General features: G+C 40.9%; 1 protein-coding gene across 37 annotated transcripts in view; it reads right to left on the bottom strand.

The window, feature by feature from the left end:
* Positions 1-23,935, bottom strand: part of ank3b (ankyrin 3b) — a 187,860-nt gene that overhangs the window by 45,934 nt on the left and 117,991 nt on the right. For all 37 annotated transcript variants that reach the window (XM_056245887.1, XM_056245883.1, XM_056245893.1 and 34 more), the window contains 10 exons: positions 21,962-22,060; positions 21,296-21,394; positions 20,095-20,292; positions 18,534-18,632; positions 17,140-17,238; positions 16,535-16,633; positions 13,744-13,941; positions 9,517-9,615; positions 8,563-8,661; positions 181-378 (listed from right to left, as the gene is read on the bottom strand). In XM_056245887.1, coding sequence (XP_056101862.1) covers positions 181-378; positions 8,563-8,661; positions 9,517-9,615; positions 13,744-13,941; positions 16,535-16,633; positions 17,140-17,238; positions 18,534-18,632; positions 20,095-20,292; positions 21,296-21,394; positions 21,962-22,060 — 1,287 coding nt within the window. The remainder of the gene's footprint in view (positions 1-180; positions 379-8,562; positions 8,662-9,516; positions 9,616-13,743; positions 13,942-16,534; positions 16,634-17,139; positions 17,239-18,533; positions 18,633-20,094; positions 20,293-21,295; positions 21,395-21,961; positions 22,061-23,935) is intronic.

The raw sequence follows: 23,935 nt of genomic DNA, 5'->3' as shown, positions 1-23,935 counted from the left end.
AATAAGGTCAATATGGATTTGATGTTGACTTTATAAGTATAATGAGGTCATATGGATCTTTTCCTGTTACAAACTTCACTCACCCAAAACCAAATTGGAAGATAAATAAAAAAAATGCTAATACTGTTGAATATGCTCTTTGTGGAGTAGTGTCATAAAGTAACTGAGCTGATTTTTCACCTTGTTTCCCAGATTGACGGCGGCTTCACGGGCGAGCAGGAGTGTGACCATGTCAACGTTGCCCTCCTGGGCTGCCAGGTGGAGAGGACTGATGCCCTGGCGGGTCGCAGCATTGGTATCAGCTCCGTACTCAAGCAGCGTGGTCGCTATCTCCATCTGGTTCTTCTTGGCAGCTATGTGCAGAGGAGTATAGCCGTTCTGGGAGGGAAAGCAAGTGAAGGAGATCATAATAAAAGGATGTCTATGAGTATCCAGACCAAAATCTAAATAAAAATGATAACAAGCGGGAGCTTGTCCTAGATCACCATTTAATCTCAATACCCCTTGAACTTTTCAACAGTGTAAACAGTAAGGAGGATTGGTATTAGGCACTGAAAGTACAGAAATAATGATATCATGTTATAGTAACTCTGTCTAAAAACAGAGACTATACTAACTGCAATTAAAGCCATACTCTATATTTCTCAAAATTTGGAAAATGTTAAACTCACTCACATCAGGCTCTTTGACAAGTGGGTATTTTTCCACAGAAAACAAAATCGTATCTTCATCAATGCTTTCTGAGAATTGTCTACTCTGAAATGTGCTATACAATTAAATTTGACTTAACTTGACTTGAAAGGTAAACCCTTTAATTGTACAACAACAATGTGCTGGACCTACTGTATACATTTCTCATGTTGCCTTGAGGCACAGCACTAGAACTGGCCGATATTTCGATAAATCACTATTCACAAAAAATATGCAATATTAAATTAAGTAACATCTATTCACAACTCTGATTCAAATATTCATTTGCATCATCGCTTAATGTTAATGGAAATCCCTGCGAGGCATTTTTCTATATTACAAAATGAAAATAAAAATATATAAACAGAGCAATTCCAAAAGGGTCCTCATAAGTAAAGTATAACGTCAAACTAAGTATAAAAGTACTGAGGAAAACATTTTTAACTCGATTTTACTGTATTGTTTGCTCGTCCAGCCCTACAGCACAAAGCCACATGCTGCCAAACCACTATAACCACACTAAAACCTTAGATTTATAACATTTCCAAAACAGGAACATGTTGACAGCAGCGCTTTGCTTCTAACCTCACAGATTAGGAGTGGAACGATGGCTGAAAGGTGGAGAAAAGCAGTCTGAAGCTAGTCGAACTGAGCATAAGAAAAAAAGATCTTGTTTCTCAACAGCTAGCGAATACTGAGGTGTGAGCCAGTGAGGTCAACGGAGAGCGGTCCTATCCAAAACTGTGAGTCAGTTAGTGTTCTCCACATGCCAGGTCTGGCTGCTGTTCGTTGTGAAGGAACAAAGGCAGTATCTGGGTCACTGTATTTGTTTAGGGGTTTACGCTGAACCGTTTCAGAGAGGACAAAACAACACAAACAGTTTAAAAGCATGAAAACATGGACTCCCTATTCAAGCTCAAACAAAAAACTGTGGAAAAAAATGACTGTTACAATTAAAGATGGGTTTGTGAATAAAGACTATGAGAGAACTGGTTCATTAAACTTTCAGATCTCTTAGCTCCGTTCCAAAAGCGGCATATGTAGACAATATTGTATGACATCATAGGCTCATTTCCGACATGATTGCCGTTAAAAAAAATCATTATGCTGCTTCTAAAGAAAATTCTGATGAAGCTGAATCACATATATAAATCCAAGTCATATAATTCACTCAATATTGACATGTATCAATATGACAATTTACTCAATACTTGTGCTATTTTTATACTCTTACGAGTGTCACGTCATTAGCTTAGCAAGATGCTAACATCAGTCCCTATAGAGTGCTCACCCACTTTTTCATGGGCGTTTGTTCTGGAAGTATTTTTTCCATTCATTTCTCCCATATGGATTTTTTTTAAAGTCTTCATTAAAGTATTATAAGCCATGAACGAAGCTAGATTATTTTAAAAGCGTAGGAAAACTATATTGCGTCATGGGAGTAAGCAGCCCTAAAGAGCTCTTTTGGCACATTTTACTTGCCTCTGATTGGTGGAATTTTATGTGCATCACATTATAGGTAATGTAGTTCCCTTTCGAGGGAACTCTCGATGCGTCACTTGACGCTTTGGGAACGCCCCCAGCGTGCATGCGTCTGAGCATCAATGTCAACTAGTCCAATGGAAAGAATGAGCGTCACGGGCGGGTGACGTCATGACCAGGAAGGGATAAAGGCTCACCCGGTGAAACGCGGCATTAGCTTCTGTGTCTCAGCAAGCGATCTGTGTCATTTTGTCTCTGTCTATTTACTGTTGTCTGTTGCGGAAAAGGATGGAAACTAAACAAGTGTACAAACAGTGTGCTTCTCCCTGCCCGCGTTATTTAACGGGTGGGGACACACACGAGCTTTGTGTCGTTTGTTTGGGAGTGGAGCATGCGGTCTCAGCCTTCGAGGGGGCTGAGTGCCAGCATTGTGAGATGTTACCGCTTCGCATGCTCCGCTCTCGCCTGTCACTCTTTGATAAAGAGAGTGGGCAGGCTCGCGATCCGCAGGGATCAGGACCCGCGCTGGGAACTTTCGGAGGGGTTGGAGACGGGTCCGAGGGCTCTTTCTCCTTCCTTACCCGAGAGATCCAACGCTCTCCCCCCGGTGTCGGAAGCACGCTCTGCGGTTTCTTCCGCCCGGGGAGAGAGCCCTCCATTACTTTATTGCTCTTCCTCCGAGGAGGTTGATGCGATGAGTTTGGAGAGTGAAAGCATATGATGAGCTGGTGGATGTTATGTCGCGGGCTGTAGAGAAATTAAATATTGAATGGCCATCTGAGAAGAAGGGCGCTCGTCCTAAAAGCAAATTAGATGAGCGCTTTTTATCTTCCACCACATTATCTCCACCACGAGGGCTTCCATTTTTTCCCGATTTGCACAATGAAATATCTAAATCGTGGAATAAACCTTACTCATCACGTCTTTTCAGCCCTCAAGTTAACACTTATTCGAGAATAAGAGGGCTGAAAGAGTATGGTTATGAGGCGATGCCCCAGGCGGAAGAGAATTTAGCCAGTTATCTTTCCCCTGGTCCCGCATCGTCTCTGAAAGCCTCGGCTTTGCCCACTAGACCGCTCAAAGCCACTTCGGTGTTAGTGGGCAAAGCTTATACGGCAGCAGGTCAAGCTGGAGCATGTCTGCATACTATGGCAGTGCTCCAGGCTTATCAAGCTGACCTGCTGGGGGATCTGGATAGTAGTGAGGGAGTCAGTCATGACGATATTCGTGAACTTCGTCGGGCTACCGATCTTTCTCTCAGGGCTACTAAGGAGACCGCCAGAGCAATTGGGCGGTCTATGGCAGCCTTGGTAGCTACTGAGAGACATTTATGGTTAAATCTGTCTGAAATTAAAGAAAAAGATCGAGCTTTTTTATTAGATGCTCCGCTTGAACCTTCTGGTCTCTTCGGCGACGCAGTCCACGCGGTCGTCGAGAGATTTCAGGAGTCAAAGAAACAAGCTGACGTTTTTAAAAAGTTTATCCCTCGCCGGGTCCAGCCCCCTGGGGCTGCTGGGCGTGAGCAGCCCCAGCCGTTCGGCTCATCATATCGTGTGCATCAGAAAGAGAGTGTTGCGTCTCGTGCACCTCCACGTAGAGACTGGAGACGGACGCAACCCTCTCAACCGAAGTCTTCTAAGTCGAAGCCGGATCTGAGGACCGTTCTTCAGGCGAAGAAGACTTCGGTAAAAAAAAAAAAAAAAAGGTCCTGATGTTCATGCATCAGGCCTGTGAGGACAGCCCCGACCGAAGTGGAGCGGTGTACACCTCATTATACGGTGCCCGTTCCATTTCGGGGTCCTCACGAGACCGTTCTGCCAACCCTGCCACCCTCGGTGCTTCAGGGCGCAGCGGTCTCCAGCGAGTCGCTGATGCTATGCTGCGGCACAGCATCGGTTTCGCGCCCTCTGAGGGGGGCTTTAGAGCGTCCAGTTCAGGTAGTTCCTGCCATTATGTTTCAGGCTCCGGAATTAGCCGTCTCGATAACACCAGAGACCAGCCTCGAGAGGCTGGTTCCCTTAGTAAATTTTCTGGCAGCGTGGAAGCTTCTGCCGAATATTTCTCGTTGGGTCCTGCAGATTGTAGAGAAAGGATACAGAATCCAGTTTGGTTCTCGTCCTCCTCGTTACAACGGGGTGCTGCCCACAGTGGTGCATCCCGAGCAGGCTCTGGTAATGGAGCAAGAGGTAAAGGCCCTGTTAGCAAAGGAAGCTATAGAACAGGTGTACTCACCCGACAGAGAGTCGGGTTTTTACAGCCGTTATTTCATTGTTCCAAAAAAGGATGGAGGGTTGCGTCCCATTTTAGATCTTCGTCTGTTAAATCGTTCAGTACAGAAACTCAAGTTCAAGATGCTGACACTCAAGCAGATCGTGACTCAAATCAGATCCGAGGACTGGTTTGTCACGATAGATCTGAAGGACGCTTACTTCCATGTCTCCATCCTCCCTCAGCACAGGAAGTTCCTAAGGTTTTCTTTCGGGGGCAAAGAATACCAATATCGGGTTCTTCCTTTCGGTCTAGCTTTATCACCCCGCACGTTCACGAAATGCGTGGATGCAGCTCTAGCCCCTCTCAGGCTTCAGGGCATACGTATTCTGAACTACATCGACGACTGGCTGATTCTAGCGGAATCAGAGCAGTTGGCGGTTCGGCACCGAGGTGTCGTTCTCGCTCATATGCAGATGTTGGGGTTGAGGCTCAATGCCAAGAAAAGTGTGCTTTCTCCAGTACAGAGAACCACTTTCCTTGGTGTGGTATGGGATTCAGTGACGATGCGGGCCACTCTATCGCCCGTTCGTGTAGCTGCTATCCTGACAGCCACCAAAGAGCTAAAGCTAGGCCAGTCACGCACTGTAAAACAGTTCGAGAGACTGTTGGGTCTTTTGGCGGCAGCGTCCAACGTGATTCCTTTTGGCCTGCTGTACATGAGACCTTTGCAGTGGTGGCTCAGGACCAGAGGGTTCTCCCCGAGGGGAAACCCACTTCGTATGATCAAGATCACGCGGCGATGCCTTCGTGCCTTGGTTATATGGAGAAAACACTGGTTCTTAACCCAGGGTCCGGTGTTGGGAGCTCTCTGCCATCGAGTTACGATCTCGACAGATGCTTCCCTCACCGGCTGGGGAGCGGTAATGGAAGGCCGCTCGGTTCAGGATCGGTGGAGGAGTCATCATCTTTCTTGGCACATAAATTGCCTGGAGATGATGGCCGTCTTCAATGCGTTGAAGCAATTCCTCCCAGACCTGAGGGGCCATCATGTGCTCGTCCGTACAGACAACACATCGGTGGTCTCTTATCTGAACCGTCAGGGGGGTCTGCGGTCGCGTCCGCTTTGCAAGCTGGCGCACCAGATCCTCCTGTGGTCTCTGGGGAAGGTACTCTCCCTGAGGGCAGTGTATATTCCTGGGGACCAGAATATTGGGGCAGAAATCCTGTCGAGGCAGGAGCTGAGGCCAGGGGACTGGAGACTCCACCCCGAGGCGGTGGAGAAAATTTGGGAGTTTTACGGCCAAGCAGAGGTGGATCTGTTTGCGTCTCAGCATACGACGCACTGTCCACTTTGGTTCTCCCTTACTCACCCAGCCCCCCTGGGGCTGGATGCTATGGTGCAGACGTGGCCGAGGCTACGTCTGTACGCATTTCCCCCTGTTGCTCTGCTCCCAGGAGTTCTGGAACGAGTCCGCCAGTACGGAATAAGCCTACTGCTAGTAGCACCACGCTGGCCGAGTCGGATCTGGTTTGCGGACCTGATCCATCTCTTAGACGGTCCTCCCTTGGAGATCCCGATCAGGAGAGACCTTCTGTCTCAGGCCGGGGGCACAATATTTCACCCTCGACCAGAAATTTGGAACCTGTGGGTTTGGCCTCTGAGGGGGCCCAACTCATAGAGAGTGGTCTCTCAGCTGAGGCTGCTGAGACCATTCTAAGCTCCAGAGCTCCAGCTACTAGGAAACTATATGCGCTTAAATGGAGAGTTTTTTCTGTATGGTGTCACCGACATCAGTGGGATCCAGTTAACTGTTCTGTGAACACAGTACTCGAGTTCCTGCAGGAGCGCTTTACGTCAGGTCTATGTCCTTCCACGCTCAAGGTCTACGTGGCGGCCATTGCGGCTTACCACGCCCTGGTGGGGGGTACATCGTTGGGTCGAGACCCCCTGATTACACGTTTCCTTCGTGGCACTTTGAGGCTAAGGCCTGCAACTCGCACTAGGGTGCCAGCTTGGGATCTTGCTTTAGTACTAGAAGGCCTGTCTAGGGCTCCATTCGAGCCCTTAGATTCGGTTTCAGAGAAGTTTCTTACCTTTAAGACTATCTTTCTGCTAGCTATTTCGTCCCTTAAGAGAGTTGGAGACCTTCAGGCCCTTTCGGTTTCCCCCACTTGCCTTGAGTTTGCACCGGGGATGGTCAAGGCATTCTTATATCCAAAACAGGGATACGTCCCTAAGGTGCCGACCTTGACTCCGAGGCCTATTGTGCTGCAGGCTTTCTGTCCTCCTCCTTTTACATCTGCGGACCAGGAAAGGCTGAACCTCTTGTGTCCAGTGCGAGCACTGGATACTTATGTTCATCGGACATCGTCAATGAGGAAGTCCGACCAGTTATTTATTTGCTTTGGATCACCTAAGAAGGGTCTTCCTGCTTCTAAACAGACGGTTAGTGAGTGGATAGTTGAGGCTATTTCACTTGCATACGAGTACTCTGACCTGCCGTGTCCTTTGGCGGTCAGAGCTCATTCTACGAGGGGTATGGCGGCCTCTAAAGCCTTACTATTTGGAGTTTCTCTTCAAGACGTTTGTGTTGCGGCAGGCTGGTCCTCACCGCTCACATTCGTTAGGTTTTACAGCTTAGACCTGGATGCTGCCCCAGATTCTCAGGTGCTTAGTGCTTAGTTTCAACAGACTGACACTCAGGTACTTGGAATTCTGGCGTTTTGGGTATTCTCGTTCCCAAAGCGTCAAGTGACGCATCGAGAGTTCCCTCGAAAGGGAACGTCTCAGGTTACGACTGTAACCGTAGTTCCCTGAGAAAGGGAACGAGACGATGCGTCACCCTGCCATACTTCCTGCTTCCCTGTGATCGGCTTGCTTCGACTTTTTGAAGCTAATGCCGCGTTTCACCGGGTGAGCCTTTATCCCTTCCTGGTCATGACGTCACCCGCCCGTGACGCTCATTCTTTCCATTGGACTAGTTGACATTGATGCTCAGACGCATGCACGCTGGGGGTGTTCCCAAAGCGTCAAGTGACGCATCGTCTCGTTCCCTTTCTCAGGGAACTACGGTTACAGTCGTAACCTGAGACGTTTTTCACCACGGCTGTTAAAAACAATTATTTAAAAAATAAGTTGAAAGAATGTGGGCTGATGGCTTCAACAGGCACCATCCATACCATCCAAAAACCTCACATTAGAGCTGTCTTTAAAGGAGTTTTTATTAACAAGGAAATTGAGTGACAAGGACTTGTTGATAGTCCAAATCAGTCACTTGCGAGGTTTCAACCTCGCCTAGTTGCCTATATAGGCAGTAGACAGCATATATAGGCAGTTTAGAACAGAGCCAACATTTTCATAGATGAATCCAGGCCTCGTTTTGCCATCAATGGTATTTTCGACGCAACCAGCTGGAACTTGATGTATACATGATTCTTTGAGTTTGCAGTAATTTACTGCACAGTTCACAGAAGGGACCAGAAGACCATAGAGAAATCATATGACAAACCCTAGAAGCACTTTTTTTCAGGGGGTGAGCAGAAACAGAACTGCTAATTATTAAAGGCATAATACACATGCATTAAAGAAATAAATCTAATAAAGGAATAATTCGAAATAAGTTCTGTCATCATCATTCATCCGTCTTCATGTCATTCAAAACCTGCATGACTTTATTCTGTGGAACACAAAACAAGATGTTTTGAAGAATGGTCACGCTGCTCTTTTCCATAGAATGAAAACATTTGGCGACCAATTACTTTTTCTTTTTTTTTAAGAAATAAAGTCATACTGGTTTTTTGATCCTGATTTGAGGATGAATAAATTATGACAGAACTTTCATTTTTAGGTGAACTATTCCTGAGCAATCTATCAAAACAACATCAGCCACAGAAGTACACAGTTTTCAAGAACCACTTATTTTCAAAGCAAAGCAATAAAAAGCTTACCATCCTCTGAGGTTACAGTGGGTGGACAAAAAGTGAAATGGCAAAAATTGATCAAGAATGTAGAGGTTGTTTTGTGTGAGCATGTGTGCAGCCGTTTGGTCTGCGGCCATATTTCTTCATCACTTGTGTGTGTGTTTGTATGTGCGGATGTGGTTGCGTTTGGATGAGATTTGCGTCTGCTAGTTGAGATCTTGTGATCAGTACACAGATGCGGTAAGGGTTTCCTGATACCTTTGCTGCTGCGTGTGGGGACGCTCCTTGGTCCAACAGGAGGAGGGCCACTTTCTGGTTATCGTAGTGTGCAGCAACATGCAGTGGTGTTAGTCCACTCTAAAAACACACACACACATAGATAGACAGGTGTGTGAAACAGCTGCCGTTATAAATCAATCAGCTTTTAGCTTTAGAGAGTAAATTTAGCCAGTGCACATTAGCGAATGAAATCTCTGACATGTCTGGAAAATGATAGTATGTATCCTGATAGCTTACAAACGCCCCATCCAATGTGTGTTTTCATCTGGAAGATGTCGTTTTAAAGCATTCACAAGCTGTCAGAAGCAGATTTATGATACAGAATAAAAGTGAATATGGCACTTCCAGATGATCTCTACAAAGCATGCATGCTTACTGGGTAATAGAACTGTAGAACATTTTACATTACAGTGACTTTGTTTTTAATGATACTGTTTTTAAACATGCTGTTACTTCTTTGAATTATATATTATTGTTTGTTTGCCGAGTTGGAAAACAGATGTAATAATTTTTAGACATTACACAGAGAAAGAATTAAAATGTGTCCCATATTCATGTCTCTCACCCCAAATCCCTCCTTTCAACAGATGCTTAGAAAGGAAAATCATTGCTTAATTTCTTACCATGGTCATGTTACCACACCAGAAACCGAAGGATGGCCGTGATGACATAAACTCCTAACATGAATGCTGGACCAAAGATGGGCATCTTTGGTCCTGGAGGGCCACTGTCCTGCAGAGTTTAGCTCCAACCCTAATAAGAACTCACATGCCTGTAGCTTTCTAGTAATTCTGAAGACACTGTTCAGTCATTAGGGTTGGAGCTAAACTCTGCAGGACAGTGACCGTCCAGGAGCGAATTTGCCCATCCCTGCAGTACATTAAAGGTAGTAATCGACAACCTATTACCATAAGTGCAAATAGACACTTTTACCTTTCCAGCGGCGTCAGGCGGCGCTCGCTTCTGTAGCAGTAAGTTAGCAACTTCAATCTTCCCGTATTTGGCTGCAACATGCAGGGGAGTGAATCCCTTCTGCAAAGAAAAATAGTTCATACATAGAAATAAAGAAAAATGTATCAACTAGGATTCAGAGACAAGTCATTTAGTGTGGCATGCAAAATTGTTGCAACTTTTATAAAACTGGTCAGTTTTGGGGTGGGGTTTATGAACTGCAACTGGCATTGGGAAATAAACTGATCTGTGTTGCACAAGTTTCCTTTTGTTAAGTAATACTAAAGTATATACTAGCCCTTCCGTCCAGCTAGAGATGAAGTATGTACAGTATACAGTAGAAGCTGACCTTTCAGGTGAAAAAAAGTATTTTTGGAGATTTAAGCATGTTTATGCCAACATCAAACTGTAATGCGGGAAAAATACTGTAATAAATGAATGAAAATCAACCATTTTTTAATAAATATATATATATAAAAAAAATTATTTTCATATATAGATATATATATGCATACATACACACTCACCATATATATATGTATGTGTATATATATATTTATATATTTGTATAGTCAATTCTTACTTACTGGTACTTTCTTAATTTTTTATTTATAAATGAAATGTGACCAGTTTTAAAAAGATTGAACTAAACTGATTGTTTTGTAACCCTTTTTCTCCTTTATAATCAATTATCTAAATTTAGTGTCATAATGTTTATTTTATTTTATAACCTCAGCCTCAAAGCAATCATAAAACTGGGAAATGTGTAAGTTTAGTTGAACTGGAGATTGACATTTTCCCTTGACTCATTGAAGGCCAGCATTCCATATGCCTTACTAAATCAATCATGAACAATAATTAGAGACACAGAACAAACATATCCACTGACAGCTGTGTTATCGGAGGGAAACTGCTCTGCTGTGAATGGAGTCGTGGAAAACACCATGAATTCATTCTCCTACCTCAGCACATTCTCACACTGTAACACTTGGCAGCTGCTCAGTGATGTTTGTCTGGTATTTTATGTCTATCACAATCACACAGCGGCACACTGGGGGAATCTTTCATTTCTACAGCTAAAACAAAGCTGCTGATAGTCGTTGTGGTCAAAGATACAGGTTGAGTTTTATTGGGTGGAAAAAAACTCAGAACTACCTTTTAACTTTCTCTTCTGGAAAACAGACGAAAAATGATTGCCTCATTTTGCATCCGTTGTTTTGTCCAATGACAAAAACTAATAACACAATAACAGGCACTCGCCAAGCCATTTCATGTGGTCTTTGAAACCATGAAATCAAAATTTTTATGTTATATCGCAGCATTTATTATAAATGATTTATCCGTGCACATAATTGTTTTTGTCTTGTGCCCTCATAATCTTAAATCAAAATAACTTCCCCTTCATCTAGCAGCAACATCTCTTCTATAATAGCCGCCCTCGCGCCAGTAAACACGTCACATGAGAAGACAGCAAAAGCAAACAACTATCCAATCAATTCCAGATGGACAAAATCAAGTCCTAAATCGTTTCTGGTTCAAGAAGCTATTTCACTCCAATATGTCACAATAGGGAAGAAAAGACTATCGCAAATTCCATTTCATTGCGACTATATAGGTAAAACCTGTATCTAATATTTCCTGCAGGAACATTTCTGTATCATGAGCGCTGTGTCTTAACTAGAGAGAAGAGATGGCTTGTTATCCATGTAATTAACAGATGTTTCCAAATATGTTTCAGTATGAGTAGGTGATCGAGTACCAATCTACAGACCTTTACACACATCCCTGAGAAATGTGTAAAGGAAAGCCCTGTGCTCAATAATAATCAGAACAAACACCGAAACACTAATTCATCCCACATGCAGCAATTCCGAAATGATCCTAAACATCATCAGATGTTTCACATAATGGATATGATGTCAAATATCATGTTGTAATGTATTCCATGTAATGAAATATAACAAGGAAATAATACTGCTAGCAAAATCCTCCATATGGCAGGTTGGTGAGCTATCATGATAGATGAAATTTCCTTTCTTTGATGTGCAAGAGTTGCAAACCCATCACTGGCTTTTACATGGTCAGCTAAAACACTCAGGAAGGAGATGTAAAGCATTTTATATAAAAAAAACGTTTAGTAAACAGAAAACGCTGATTTACGCTCAAGCCACAATTTAACACTGCTGTGAGATTTGCATTACATTTTTTTGAGATTCGTTTTTTATTTGTAATAAATTTGCAAAGATTTCAAACAAACTTCTTTCACGTTGTCATTATGGGGTATTGGTTGTAGAATTTTGAGGAAAATAATGAATTTAATCCATTTTAGAATAAGGCTGTAACTGTAACATAACAAAATGTGAATACTTTCCAGATGCACTGTATGTATTCAAATGACATTTTCACAATTCCTTTCACTTTATCAAACAACAGAGGTTTAATGTGTAAATTAAAGCATTAATAAAAAAAATTATGATATTCCTCTAAAAATCATTTTTTTTATAAACTGTATTATTGTTATTATTATTACTTTGAGAAGTACATTCTACTGTACAATAGACCTTATTCAGAGCAGCGCCGTGACAGTAAGTCTATCCCTCACAACCTCGCTTTCATACCTGTGTTTTCAATGGCATCCGCTGTAAAAAGCTGTATAAAGCTCCTAGATCACTTATAATTTTCCACAGCTCATCTTGTCTGGAGTTTTTTTTTTTTTTTTTTTTAAATTTCTTTTTTGAAATATTTTTGCAGTGTTTGGGCAGCAGAATAATCCATAAAAAACACCTGAAATGAAAATCCCACTGAAGAGATGTGTGTCTATCCCTCACAGCCTTGCTTTCATTCCCGTTAAAAAAATCAAAGATTAAGCTGCTGTGAATAAGGTCTACTCTATAGTAATATATTTTTAAACCGAACTTTTAATTTGGCAGTTTGTAGTGATTATGAAGACCTTTGAGTGGATAATTTTCTAAAATGAAATGACTCAGAGCAGCTCTTCATGTCCTCATATATACAATACGGTAAATAATTATACAGTAAATTACATTTTTATGACTGGATTCTGTGATTCTGTCCACATTTTCCGCATCCCAGAAATCACAGGCCCTAACTCTTCTACAGGCCACATTCAGTTTTCAATTACAACTTCAAATATCATTTCTCTAGTTCTTTGGGTTGGGCTTGTTGATTGTCAAGTAAAAGGCAAGACACACATCTGCATAGTGATTAGTTTTACTGAATAATCAATTAAATAAATAGTTTGAAACAGTCTCCTGTCTGAGTGATATAACATAACACTTTGCCAGCAGAATGTAGCTCACATGCTCCATTTATTCATAATTGAATGAATCTACTGATTCATAAACACAACTGCATGCTTGATGAGGAAGAGGGCTGTTTACTCCATTAAACCAAATAGAAAGAAATCAGCACAAGGAAAGCAAAATGGAGGAGATCAAACAATCTTGTTTAAAAACTGATGAGTGTAACAGGACCATAGAAAACAGCAGGCAGGACCCACTAAACAGCACAAAGTGGCAATCTTTAGACACCTCTGGGATTCTGAGAAACAGAAACCAATTCTTGATCAAGATTTTTTTCCCCTTATTAATTAATGTTTACACCAATGTTTATTTGTGCAATTTTATTAAATTACATACAGTATATAATTATAACCACTTTTTTAAATAATAAATTAATAACAAATCAAAACAACAGTATGTTAAGAATTAATATAGCTAAATATAGTCTGGCTATCGATATGGCTGTCTCTAGTGCACACAGGTGTCATTGCATATATGAGGGGGAAAAATAAGCTCATTTTTTAGAATAGATTCAGAATCGTTGAAGAGAGAATTGCGATGCACCTCTACTTAATAGTGTGATTAAAGTACAGTCTATTTTAATTTGCCAGATTACATTTTTCCTATTTAAAATAAAAATACATTTCATAAACAAGATATACCACATCAAAAATGATGCACTGTAATGCTACCACCAAGGAGGTCCTTAAAATTGACAAATGCCATTCTTTCCTGTGTTGTACGTATTTCCTATTGAAACAGGAAGTTAAAACGGGACATTAAAAGGCTTTTCCTTGTAAAAAAAACCCCAATGGACTCCCAGTCAGTGTATCCCAGCCAGGGTATCTATGATTATACAAATATAATGGAGCATTATGGATCGTCCAGCTTTGTGTGTTTGACTGACCTTCGTAGTGATGCCGAGAGATGCTCCGTTGTCCAGCAGGATGGATGCCACGTCTTTGTGGCCTTCACGTGCGGCCAGGTGGAGGGGTGTGTATCCAGACGTGGTGGTGGCATCGGGTGAAGCCCCGTGTTGCAGCAGTTGCTGGATTATGTCGGGTTTTCCCAGACGACTGGATATATGCAGCGGTGTCTGATCGTCCTACACACACATTTAAGATAAGTTACACTTTTTTTTTTTCCTTTTTAGAGGTTGTAAGATGCTAGACCAGTATTTCAATATTTCCTTGCAGGACTGCAGAACTAAATTAAGCGGGGCAACACTTAAAAAGGTTTTGGGCCTTTTGGCAGTCTTTCATGTAACCACAAACAAACAAGCAACTGTTTCTTATTAGTATAGATCGACTGCATTGCATTCCACAGCACAGTAGTTTCACCACACTTTCATTACATTGTCTGCGCTTCTAAAGTCTAGCATCATTTTACAAGTACGTTTTATTTACATACTTATATGACAGATGGAACACAGATGGAACTATTGTACTCCATATGATGTGGTTGATATTTAAATAATAATATTATAGACTAGAATTTTTAAAAATGAAGTGAAAAGAAATAGAAAACTAACGCTATTCAGTTGCTAATGTGTTCTGGATGGTTGACAGGATGTTGGTATGTGGTTGATAAAGTGTTCTGAGTGGATGTAACATGTTGTTATGCACTTGCTAGGGGTTGTGAGTAGTTGCCAGGGTATAGAGTTCAACAGTTCCAGGAAGCGCTGGTTCCGGAAGTATTTTTTCCATTCCCGTTTCCAGTAAATTGTTTTTAAAGTCGTCGTTAAAGTGTTATAAGCCATGAACCAATCCAATTAGCTGTGAGGTGAATCACAACACTACAAACTTTGATTTAAAGCAAAAAGGTTTTCGAAAATCGGACAAAATGACAAAGGTACAACACTGTGAACATAACTACGCCTTTAGTAAGGGAAAGAACTACAATCCCATGAAGCACTGAAAACAGAATAATCAAATTAAAAACAATGGAGAAATATAAAACTATTGCAAAATACGCATATATATATATATACAAATATTTAAGTATTTTGAGAGCTTAGAGAGATCGACTGGATTACATTCGCAGTGCTTCATGGGAGTGGGCGGAGCTAAAGAGCTATTTTGGCAAGTGTTGTTTTTTCGACTGATTGGTGTCATTTTCTGTACAGCATCATGGGTAATGTTAGCCTGGGAAAACCCAGACAACTTCCGGCAAATTTAGATTTGCTTTGAAAGTCTGGCAAAGAGCTCATTCAAGCCCATTTCCAATCCGTCGCAATCGAGGCACCAATCAGAAACGTTGGGGCGGGCTTTACACGATGACGACAGCGCTGGGATTTTGAAGCAGATTTTGTAGCTTACATTACAAAGATGGATGCCGCCGTCGAACATCACTCGTTCGAATCAGCTATCGCGTCTGTTTTAAGCGATTTTAAACGTTTCCTTTTTGTTAAAAATCGAGCAAAGAACAACACACGCTGCTCTGCATTCGTCATCTCCTTCATCGCTCTGATTGGTTTTAAGTCTATCCGCGACGTCCGGTGGTGACGCCCCTCTGAAAATGATTTGTCTATGATGCTTTGCCAGACCATAACTCAGTTACAACTGAGAATGGTCTGGTTTTAACCAGGCTAGGGTAATGTAGATTTTCACAAGGAATTCTGCTGTTAAATACGATTTTTTTTTTATTGCTGAAATAACGCGTCAGCAGAAGCAAATACCATGGATTAACAATCTCGTATCTCACGTTGTCTTTAAAGGTTTAAAAGTTATCGTTCAAAATCAACTTCCCTATGGAGAAAATTAATGGAGTTTCACATTGCAAAATGCCATTGGTATGCCATTGCAAAAGGGGTTAGTGATTTTTAGAATGTTGATTTACACTGTGATCTAGGACAGTGGTTTCTAGAGTGTTGCTTGGTTGCTAAAGAGTTCTGAGTGGTTTAAGCATGTTGCTATGTGGACGTTAGGGTGTTCAGAGTGGTTGTTTTCTGACTCAAGTCAAAAAAAACCCCTTTCAAGTCTCTCCAAGCTCCCTCATTTACTGTAAGTCTTTGGGATTTGTTTCACTTGTTTTATGCGCCAGACAAAAATTCGAATCACTCAGAATGAAATATAACAGAATAACTCTTCAACAAGTTGCATGATTTGAGGTTTTAGCCATGTCCGCAGCACAAGCATTGTGGTGCAAACTATATGCTCAACAGCTATGGGTTAGGACTATGTCCTAATCACAAACTCTAAAGAAGCTGTCCACCATATTTTTCAAATTGTTTTTAATGTGAGCGGCGCATTTTTAAAATGGCGGTAAAAAAACGCAGAGCGCTCAGCATGAAATCATGCCGGCAACTTGTCATGCCGAGCGCTCAATACCCAATTGTCCAATCACAGTGAAGGTGGGGGGGGACAAATACCACACAACCAACCGTCACATTCTGCTTGTACAACAATAACAAACGATAACATCTCTTCTTTCATAACTAGTGCCAGAGCATTTTTATATTCAGAAATATATTACTTGTGTAGTAAGACACTAGTAACAGTTCCGGAGATATTCCGTATCACCACATATAGCAGCATGTCAACTGAAAAAAAACGCTGCGCCGCCAATACGCTTTCAAGCGCCCGCTGCAAGGCGTTTTTGGTGGACACACGGCCAAATTTAAGTAACAGTAGCAGCACTTGTCTTTGCAAACACCACTAATAAAGCAGCACATACCCAGACTCGTATCTCTCACTCACCTTGGCTTTAGCATCCACATCTGCTCCATTCGCCACCAGGAATTTGACCACGTTTGCCTGTCCTGCCCTGGCAGCCATATGGAGCGCCGTCTCTCCCCTCTAAAACACACACAGAGGAAGCTTCAGGAAAAAGGTACTACTGTGTCTGGACAGTAAGCCTTTGTGTGTGTGTACACAGCCCTTTCATCAGACCAGGCCCCTGTCTTGCTCTCTGTGTTTTGACTGTCTCAATGAGCTGCACCCCAACAAAGCCTAAAGCATGTTTCTACGGTAACAGTGGCTTGCTGTGGGCCCACCGTCTGTCTGATGGGGAACAGTCGAGCATGATTACAGTCTGACTGTACTCTAATTACAGTAGAGGAGCTCCAACCTGTGGTCAGACGTATGTTTAAGCACATGGACAGAGGCTGTTATTACCCTAAATGGCTTTATGAAACGGGAGACCAAACCAATGTGGCAAGCAATGACACGTTCCAGAGAGGAACACGGCTGGCCTCTTTGCTAAAATGTTTTGTTTTACTCTTTTTTTTTTTTGTTCACTATCAAAAGGAAACTTGTAAAACTATTTGTTTGGTGCTGGTGGGGTTGGGGACGGCTGTACTCACCACATTCATTGAGTTAGCTGACGCTCCGTGATTTGTCAGCTGAGTCACAATATTTTCATGGCCCATAAAAGCGGCCACATGAATCGGTGTGAGTCCAGACTGCCAGAGACACAGAAATATGCAGCTTTGAGGTGTCGGGAACTGCATGCTAAAGCAAATATTACCTCACTTCAAAACGCACATGTTGTTTTTCAAAACAAGAGAATATTTAATTCTCGCTCTACCATCAAATGCTAGACTGCTATGTATGGAAGCTTGTTTCGACCTCAGATTAAAGAGAGTTTAAAACAAAAAATAAAGTCACGCTGTAAGAAATAAAGTTGCAAACGCAGAAAGGTAAAGTTGCAATTGTGAGATATACGTACTGTAAAGTCATAATTATTGTACAAGAAAGCGTCACAATTACTACAACTGCATGCAAAGCCACATTGCCAGATCACAATGTGAGATTTTAAATTACACTGCAAGATTTAGTGACATTGTGAGTTTTAAAGTTGCATTTATAAGAAACTAAGATGTAAATTTGATATATAAAGTCACGCTGTAAATATAAAGTTACATTATGATTTTTTTTTTTTTAAAGTTTCACTGTCGGATATAAATTTGCAGTTATGAAAAATACATTTGCAATTGAATAATATAAAGTAATGTTGCGAGATATAATGCCACAACTGGCAGTAACAATTATGATGCGCAAAGTTGCAAAAGCCTCTTTTGAGGCAAAAAAACAAACATTTCTTCTAATAGTGACTTCATATGAGTTATAAAGCAAAATAATCACAATAATTAGAAACAAAGTTAAAACTGCAAGATTTAAAGCCACCGCAAGAAATAAAGTAACAACATGATATTTTAAATTACACTGTGGGATTTTTAAAGTTGCAATTATAAGAAACTAAGTCGCATTTTGATATATAAAGTCACATTGCAAAATATAGAAAGTGAAATTGCACGGTTGGATATAAATGTTAGATTTTCATTAGAGGTGTAGGAACAATAAATAATTAGCAGAGACACTTTATATTGGGTCATGAATATTAATTAGATGACACAATGTTCACATATTGCTCATTTAGTAAAATGGGCAGTGGCCATGGTGGGATTACCACTAACAAATTGCTTGCCAGAAAATTCAACCAACTGGTCTTAAAATAAAACCTTTAAAATAAATAATTATGTCCTGAAAAGTGGGCGAGACAAAAGTCCCTCCAATGGTTGCTACGACCCTGGTTTCCACAGAAAACCAACAATTCTTACAAAGACATGTGCAATATTTCTTACATTCAGAGATGATTGCTGATTGTTGAACTGTTGATCAAAAGAGACCAAACTGCATAAAGCAAGCTCTGCAAATGTAGATATTAAGAAAAAAAAACAGTGTCTTTCTCTCTCACCTCAGTCACAGCCTGAATGGACGCTCCGTGTTTCAGCAGCAGCTCCATCACTTTAATCCTGTTCTTCTTACAAGCAATGTGAAGTGGTGTAAAACCATTCTACAGAGAAAAAAAAAGAGATTCTGATGGATTTTACTCTAGCTTATTAATGAAAATCTGGTTGCTTTTTGCCCATAACCAGATGACTGAAGAGATAACAAAGCTTTGTTTCCAGACGAACGAAAACACGTGGCTCCCGCTGCTCAATGCTTGGCAGGCTTGTCTTTCTACAGTTTTCTTTCTTTCTTCCCTTTTTTCCTCATAAACTGCAGCGACACGCCCGTTCTGTAACCATTACTTCAGAGCATGACAGTATGCACTGCACTTTTTGCCAAGAGAGGCTTTTTACAGATTGCCATGGTGCTGTTCAGAAACAAAACTTGTTAAATGTCATGCTCACGTATAAAATTTGGAGGAAACCATCTAAGGTGAGAGCCAAAGGGGGAGAAAAATAGAATTCTGGGATTTCACAGTAAGCTCTTTTTTCCTTCTTTTTTTTTTTTTTACATCATTGACCATATTTAAGTAGAACATGTTTGGGCTACAACAACATCTGATGCCTATTGCATAAAAATTGAAAAGCATTCTCTAATCTGATTGGTGTACTGTTTTTTTCCCCCACACCAGTCTATTATTGTGGAATAAAATACATTAACCGGCCCAAAAAAGTGAAGAATCATGAAGAATCAGTTTCACACATGAACTGGCAAACCTTAAATTCATTGAAAGACTTTGGGATGTGCTGGAGGAGACTTTACAGAGCATTGTCAATACAAGAACTTCAACCAAAACGAATGCACCTCTTGATGGAAATAATTAAAAGTCAGCTTTACATGTCATTCAGATGGTCTCTTCCTGTTTAACTGAAGGGTTCTTGGCCAGAATAAGCAGCAATGCAGACCACACCTTATGCTGATAGCCAAAGGTCTGGTAATGGGAGACTATGGTTTATTTGACAGGATTAAAAAGATGCTGAACCAGATAGAAGTCTGCGGGACCCGACTCAACTGAGTGAAGCGTGGGACACATTTTGAATTGCTGAGTGGGTAGATAATTGTGGGCAATATATAAACTAAAAATAAAATAAAAGTTAAGGTACAGAAGGTTATTCATCTATCGCAAAAAAATGAGAAGTTTTACAGGGGCAGGGTTGGATATTCTCAAAGCATTGGATATTCTCAAAGTTATTCGGTTGTATGCGACCTTCCTTTTGCCAGTTGCAGCAAATACAACAAGGTGAGGATAGAAGCATTGAGTGTGGGAATTGGAAAAATAGCATATAACACTGGAATTGGACAAAAAAAAAAAACTCATAAATCTCTATTTGCTAGATTTTGAAGTCAGGAGTGGGATAGAACTTAAGAGTTGAGGGTAGGAGCAGGAAGAAATAAGGAAGAAATAACTTATTTTTAGCAGAAGTGGGTGGTAACAGAATAGAATCTTGCAGAAGCGGGGCTGAAAAATCGATCCCGAGCAGACCTTCTAGATTCAGCAACGTCCTACTCGTTAACCCAAGACTCACCAGCGCTTTGGCATTAGGATTGGCCCTCTTGTCCACAAGGACCTTGGCAACTTTGTAGTGTCCGCAGTGTGCAGCGACATGCAGGGCTGTCAGGTAATCGTTGGTGACATCGTCCACGGGCACGTCATGATGAAGTAAGAGCTGAACACAGTTCAGATGATCTCCTTGTGTGGCCATGTGCAGCGGTGACAGGCCATTCTGTTGAAACACACACCAATTTAGGTTATGAAGAAATTAAACTAAACTGAAGAACTTTCACTTCTCTATTCTTTATTTTTTACTCGTCATCTTGCAGGAATCACAGATGGCTCAAATCTAAAAGCAGTTTTATCTTTCTAAGAATTCAGAGAAGAAAAAGTAAACTTTTAAAATCTAATAAAGCCATAATCCCCTCCTCAAAAAGGACATCTGGGGTAAAAGAACAGCGAGAGGCTATTTATACGTCACTATTTGTACTAAAACAATTGCTCCATTGAGACATGAATCGGCTGGGATATTATCTAATTTGGCGAGGAGTCTGTGACCATGTTTTGCTTTGCTTTCAGATTCCAGGAAAGTGTTCAGTGATGCAATGGAAAAAAGAAAAAAATGATAATGTCACATCTGCATATGCTTAAAGTAATAGTTCACTCAAAAATGATGTCATTTACTTGCTGTCACATCATTCCAAACCCATTTAACCTTTTCTGTAACAAAGAGAAATTGGTTAAAAAAAAAATTGGGGTTCAAAAGGCAATTAATATTCAGTGATATTACAGATTTGACTGCACTAACACTCCGCATCGGATGAGAACAAAGCTTGAATTGAGCTGGATAATGACACAATAGTCTTCTGTAGAGCTGCTTATAACTAAATTGAACTTGGCACTATTATTGAATCAACTGAATCAACACTGAACTGACTTGAGCTGAATAATGACACTATTGTCTTCTGTAGAGATGCTTTATAGTTGAATTGAGTTTGTTTCATAACTGATGAACTCTGCAACACTGAACTGCAACACAAGGAGATGTTAAGCAGAATGTCCAGGATGTCACTTTCCATATATGGAAAAGAGCAGCATGAACATTCTTGAAAATATCTTCTTTTGTGTTCTACAGAAGAAAGAAAGTCATGCATTTTTGGTACGACATGGGGTGAGTAAATGATTATGCATTTTAGAGGGAACTATCCTTTTAAAGGCAGAACAGCATATCTAACCTTTGTCTTCGAGAGGATTGGTGCTCCGCGATCTAGTAACATCTCAACTACTTGCTCATGACCGCTCCTCGCTCCACAGTGTAAAGGTGTCAGGCCGTCCTGAAGATATTAAAACAAACACACATATATTACACACACTGCTTCACTGGCAGGTGCCAGAATCTACAAACGTCAGCCATCATTAATATTACATCCCCTCCCAATACTAAAGACATGTGCCAATATTTCAAAAACACAATGAGAGACAACGTTCCACTACTGGAGACGGAGATGAGCGCAACATCTGCATGCAATTTTTCTTCGACGGTGGTGCCAAACACATACAACCCGAGGGCAGCAGTTGTTATCATTTATAAGAATCAAACGGCATGCATCCCTAAATTATTCCTGCCAATAAATTCTCCATTCATCTTGAAAAGTACCTTCTGCTTCTAAGAAAGCAGCTGAAACTGGCCACAAATTAACAGCAATTGAATTAGTTTCCTCTGAAACACGATATGCAATTAGTTTATAAATTACTGCTTTTATTAAGTCTTTCTTAACCATACAATGTACACATGCTGTTGTGCAATAAAGGCAATAGGGAAAACCACTTCCTCTGAAGAGTTAAATATAGAGCTGGAAAAGAAAGACAGTCTGTTTGGTTCAACTGCTTGCGGCACTGACCTTGGTTCTGGCGTCGATTCGGGCCCCTCTCTCCAGCAGAAGCCTGACCATGTTGGCATTTCCTCTTTTCGATGCCACATGGAGAGGTGTGATGTCATTCTGTCGCAATACAATAACACAACTAAGTGTCAGACGGAGACGCACAATCAAGTTCTAAAGAACAAGATTCAGAACATTCAATGTAAATACATACTTCATTGGTTTTGTGTGAATGGAAAATAACTTTCTGGTTTACCACCTTTTCATTATCATGGTTATATGGCTAATGCTAAAAGCATATTGGCTTAATAATGCAATTTAACGACAGGAACTAAGAGCCCAAAATTGCTGAAATGAACACTTAAATTACACAGAAATATTTTATCATTCATTGAAAAGTCAATAGATTTTAGAAATCACTCAAGGGGGAGGAAACCCTTCTGTTTCTGATAACAGTATCCATAAAGAGTGTATATGTATCCATAATGAGAATATATCAAGAGTGGATTACCTGGCCTATATTTAAAATGTTGTATCATGAGCATTAATGGTATATATAAATATATATATATATATATATATATATATATATATATATATATATATATATATATATATATATATATATATTTTACAAACTGATGTGCAAGCCTGTGGAAATCTTTATCAACCAACAGCATGCAATTGATGCTTTCAACAAAGATTAATTTATTGTTCTTATGAATATTTATTTATTTGGTCACACTTTAGATTAGGGTCCAATTCTCACTATTAACTAACTTTTAACTACGATGTTTTCCTTTGCATACAGGATGGTTTTTGTTGTGTCTTAATTTGTCTGCATCCGTGACAATACAGTATGTTGTCGGTGGAATAAGTTTTTTAATAATATTGCACATATGAGAGATTCTATCTGTAGCTGTAGCCTGCAATTATTGCGCAGATGTAGTGCACAGCATCACGCTGCAGACGGAAGTATTGGGCTACACCACCCTCTAGTGATGGTTCACAAAATCCCTAACTTACCATGATGCACTGCTTTTTATAAAGCATAAAGGACCCCAATAAAGCTTGTCTGCGTATACCATTGACTTGCATCTTGGGAGCATACAATGTGTAATTTAAGTTAAAACTGTGTGGGATTGAATTGTTGAGTACACAACAGCAAATGCTTTGACACTGATGGATGTAGTATATTCGGAGATGGAGATATGGATGTCAGATCTGTGGGATCAAATTTTTCTTCATGTCAGGGTCAAAGAGCAGCAGAGAGACACTGGTTTACATGGTCTAAACCAGTTCAGGGTCAATCTGTGTATTATATGCAGTGTCAAGAAGGTTGTTTGGATCTAGTGTTGTGCATAAGGAATTTTTTTGCAATATGTTTATTGTTCTGAAAGCAACATTGGTTGAGTTTAAGCAGCTGATCATACAACAGTTATTTTCAGTCCTCTAATTTGTTTAGCTGAAAGGTTTTCTGTGAGTGCTGTAATATGAACCAACAGCACAGGGACGCCTCACTGTTTGTATCGCACTTGTCAGTGTTCACGGCATTGCAGGTCAGAGTATGTGTGTGTGTGTGTTTTTTTTTAAACAATTAGCATTTTCTCTCACTCTATGATCAATCAGAATGGGGTTTCACCAGAGAGTGTAGAGCAAGCAGGGAGTGGAAAATAGAAAACCTGGAAGTAGAGTGGGAGTCGAGTAATTATAGAAAGCTTCTACTCACTTAAAAGTGTCCAATATAAAGAAACAAAAAAGCCTATTCAAAAGTCTATAAATTGTATGTGCCCCTGCTGGTCTCGCCCAGGTCAGAGTCTCCTCTGTTCCCAGAATTCCCTTCCAAACTCCCTCTCCCGCCTCCTCATCCAAAACCAGCCAGTTCCTCAGCCTTGCCTCCGCTGGTTACCTTCAACCAATCGACTTCTCTGTGTGTGGATCTGCCTCAGGTCCTCCAGTCTCCAGCTTTGCCCTGCCAGGGGGATTCCCCAGCTC

Source organism: Rhinichthys klamathensis, unplaced genomic scaffold (assembly GCF_029890125.1).
Source record: "Rhinichthys klamathensis goyatoka isolate OS25496 unplaced genomic scaffold, OSU_Roscu_1.1 h1tg000035l_1, whole genome shotgun sequence".
NCBI lineage: Eukaryota > Metazoa > Chordata > Actinopteri > Cypriniformes > Leuciscidae > Rhinichthys > Rhinichthys klamathensis.
This window is presented reverse-complemented; position numbering and strand designations above follow the sequence as displayed.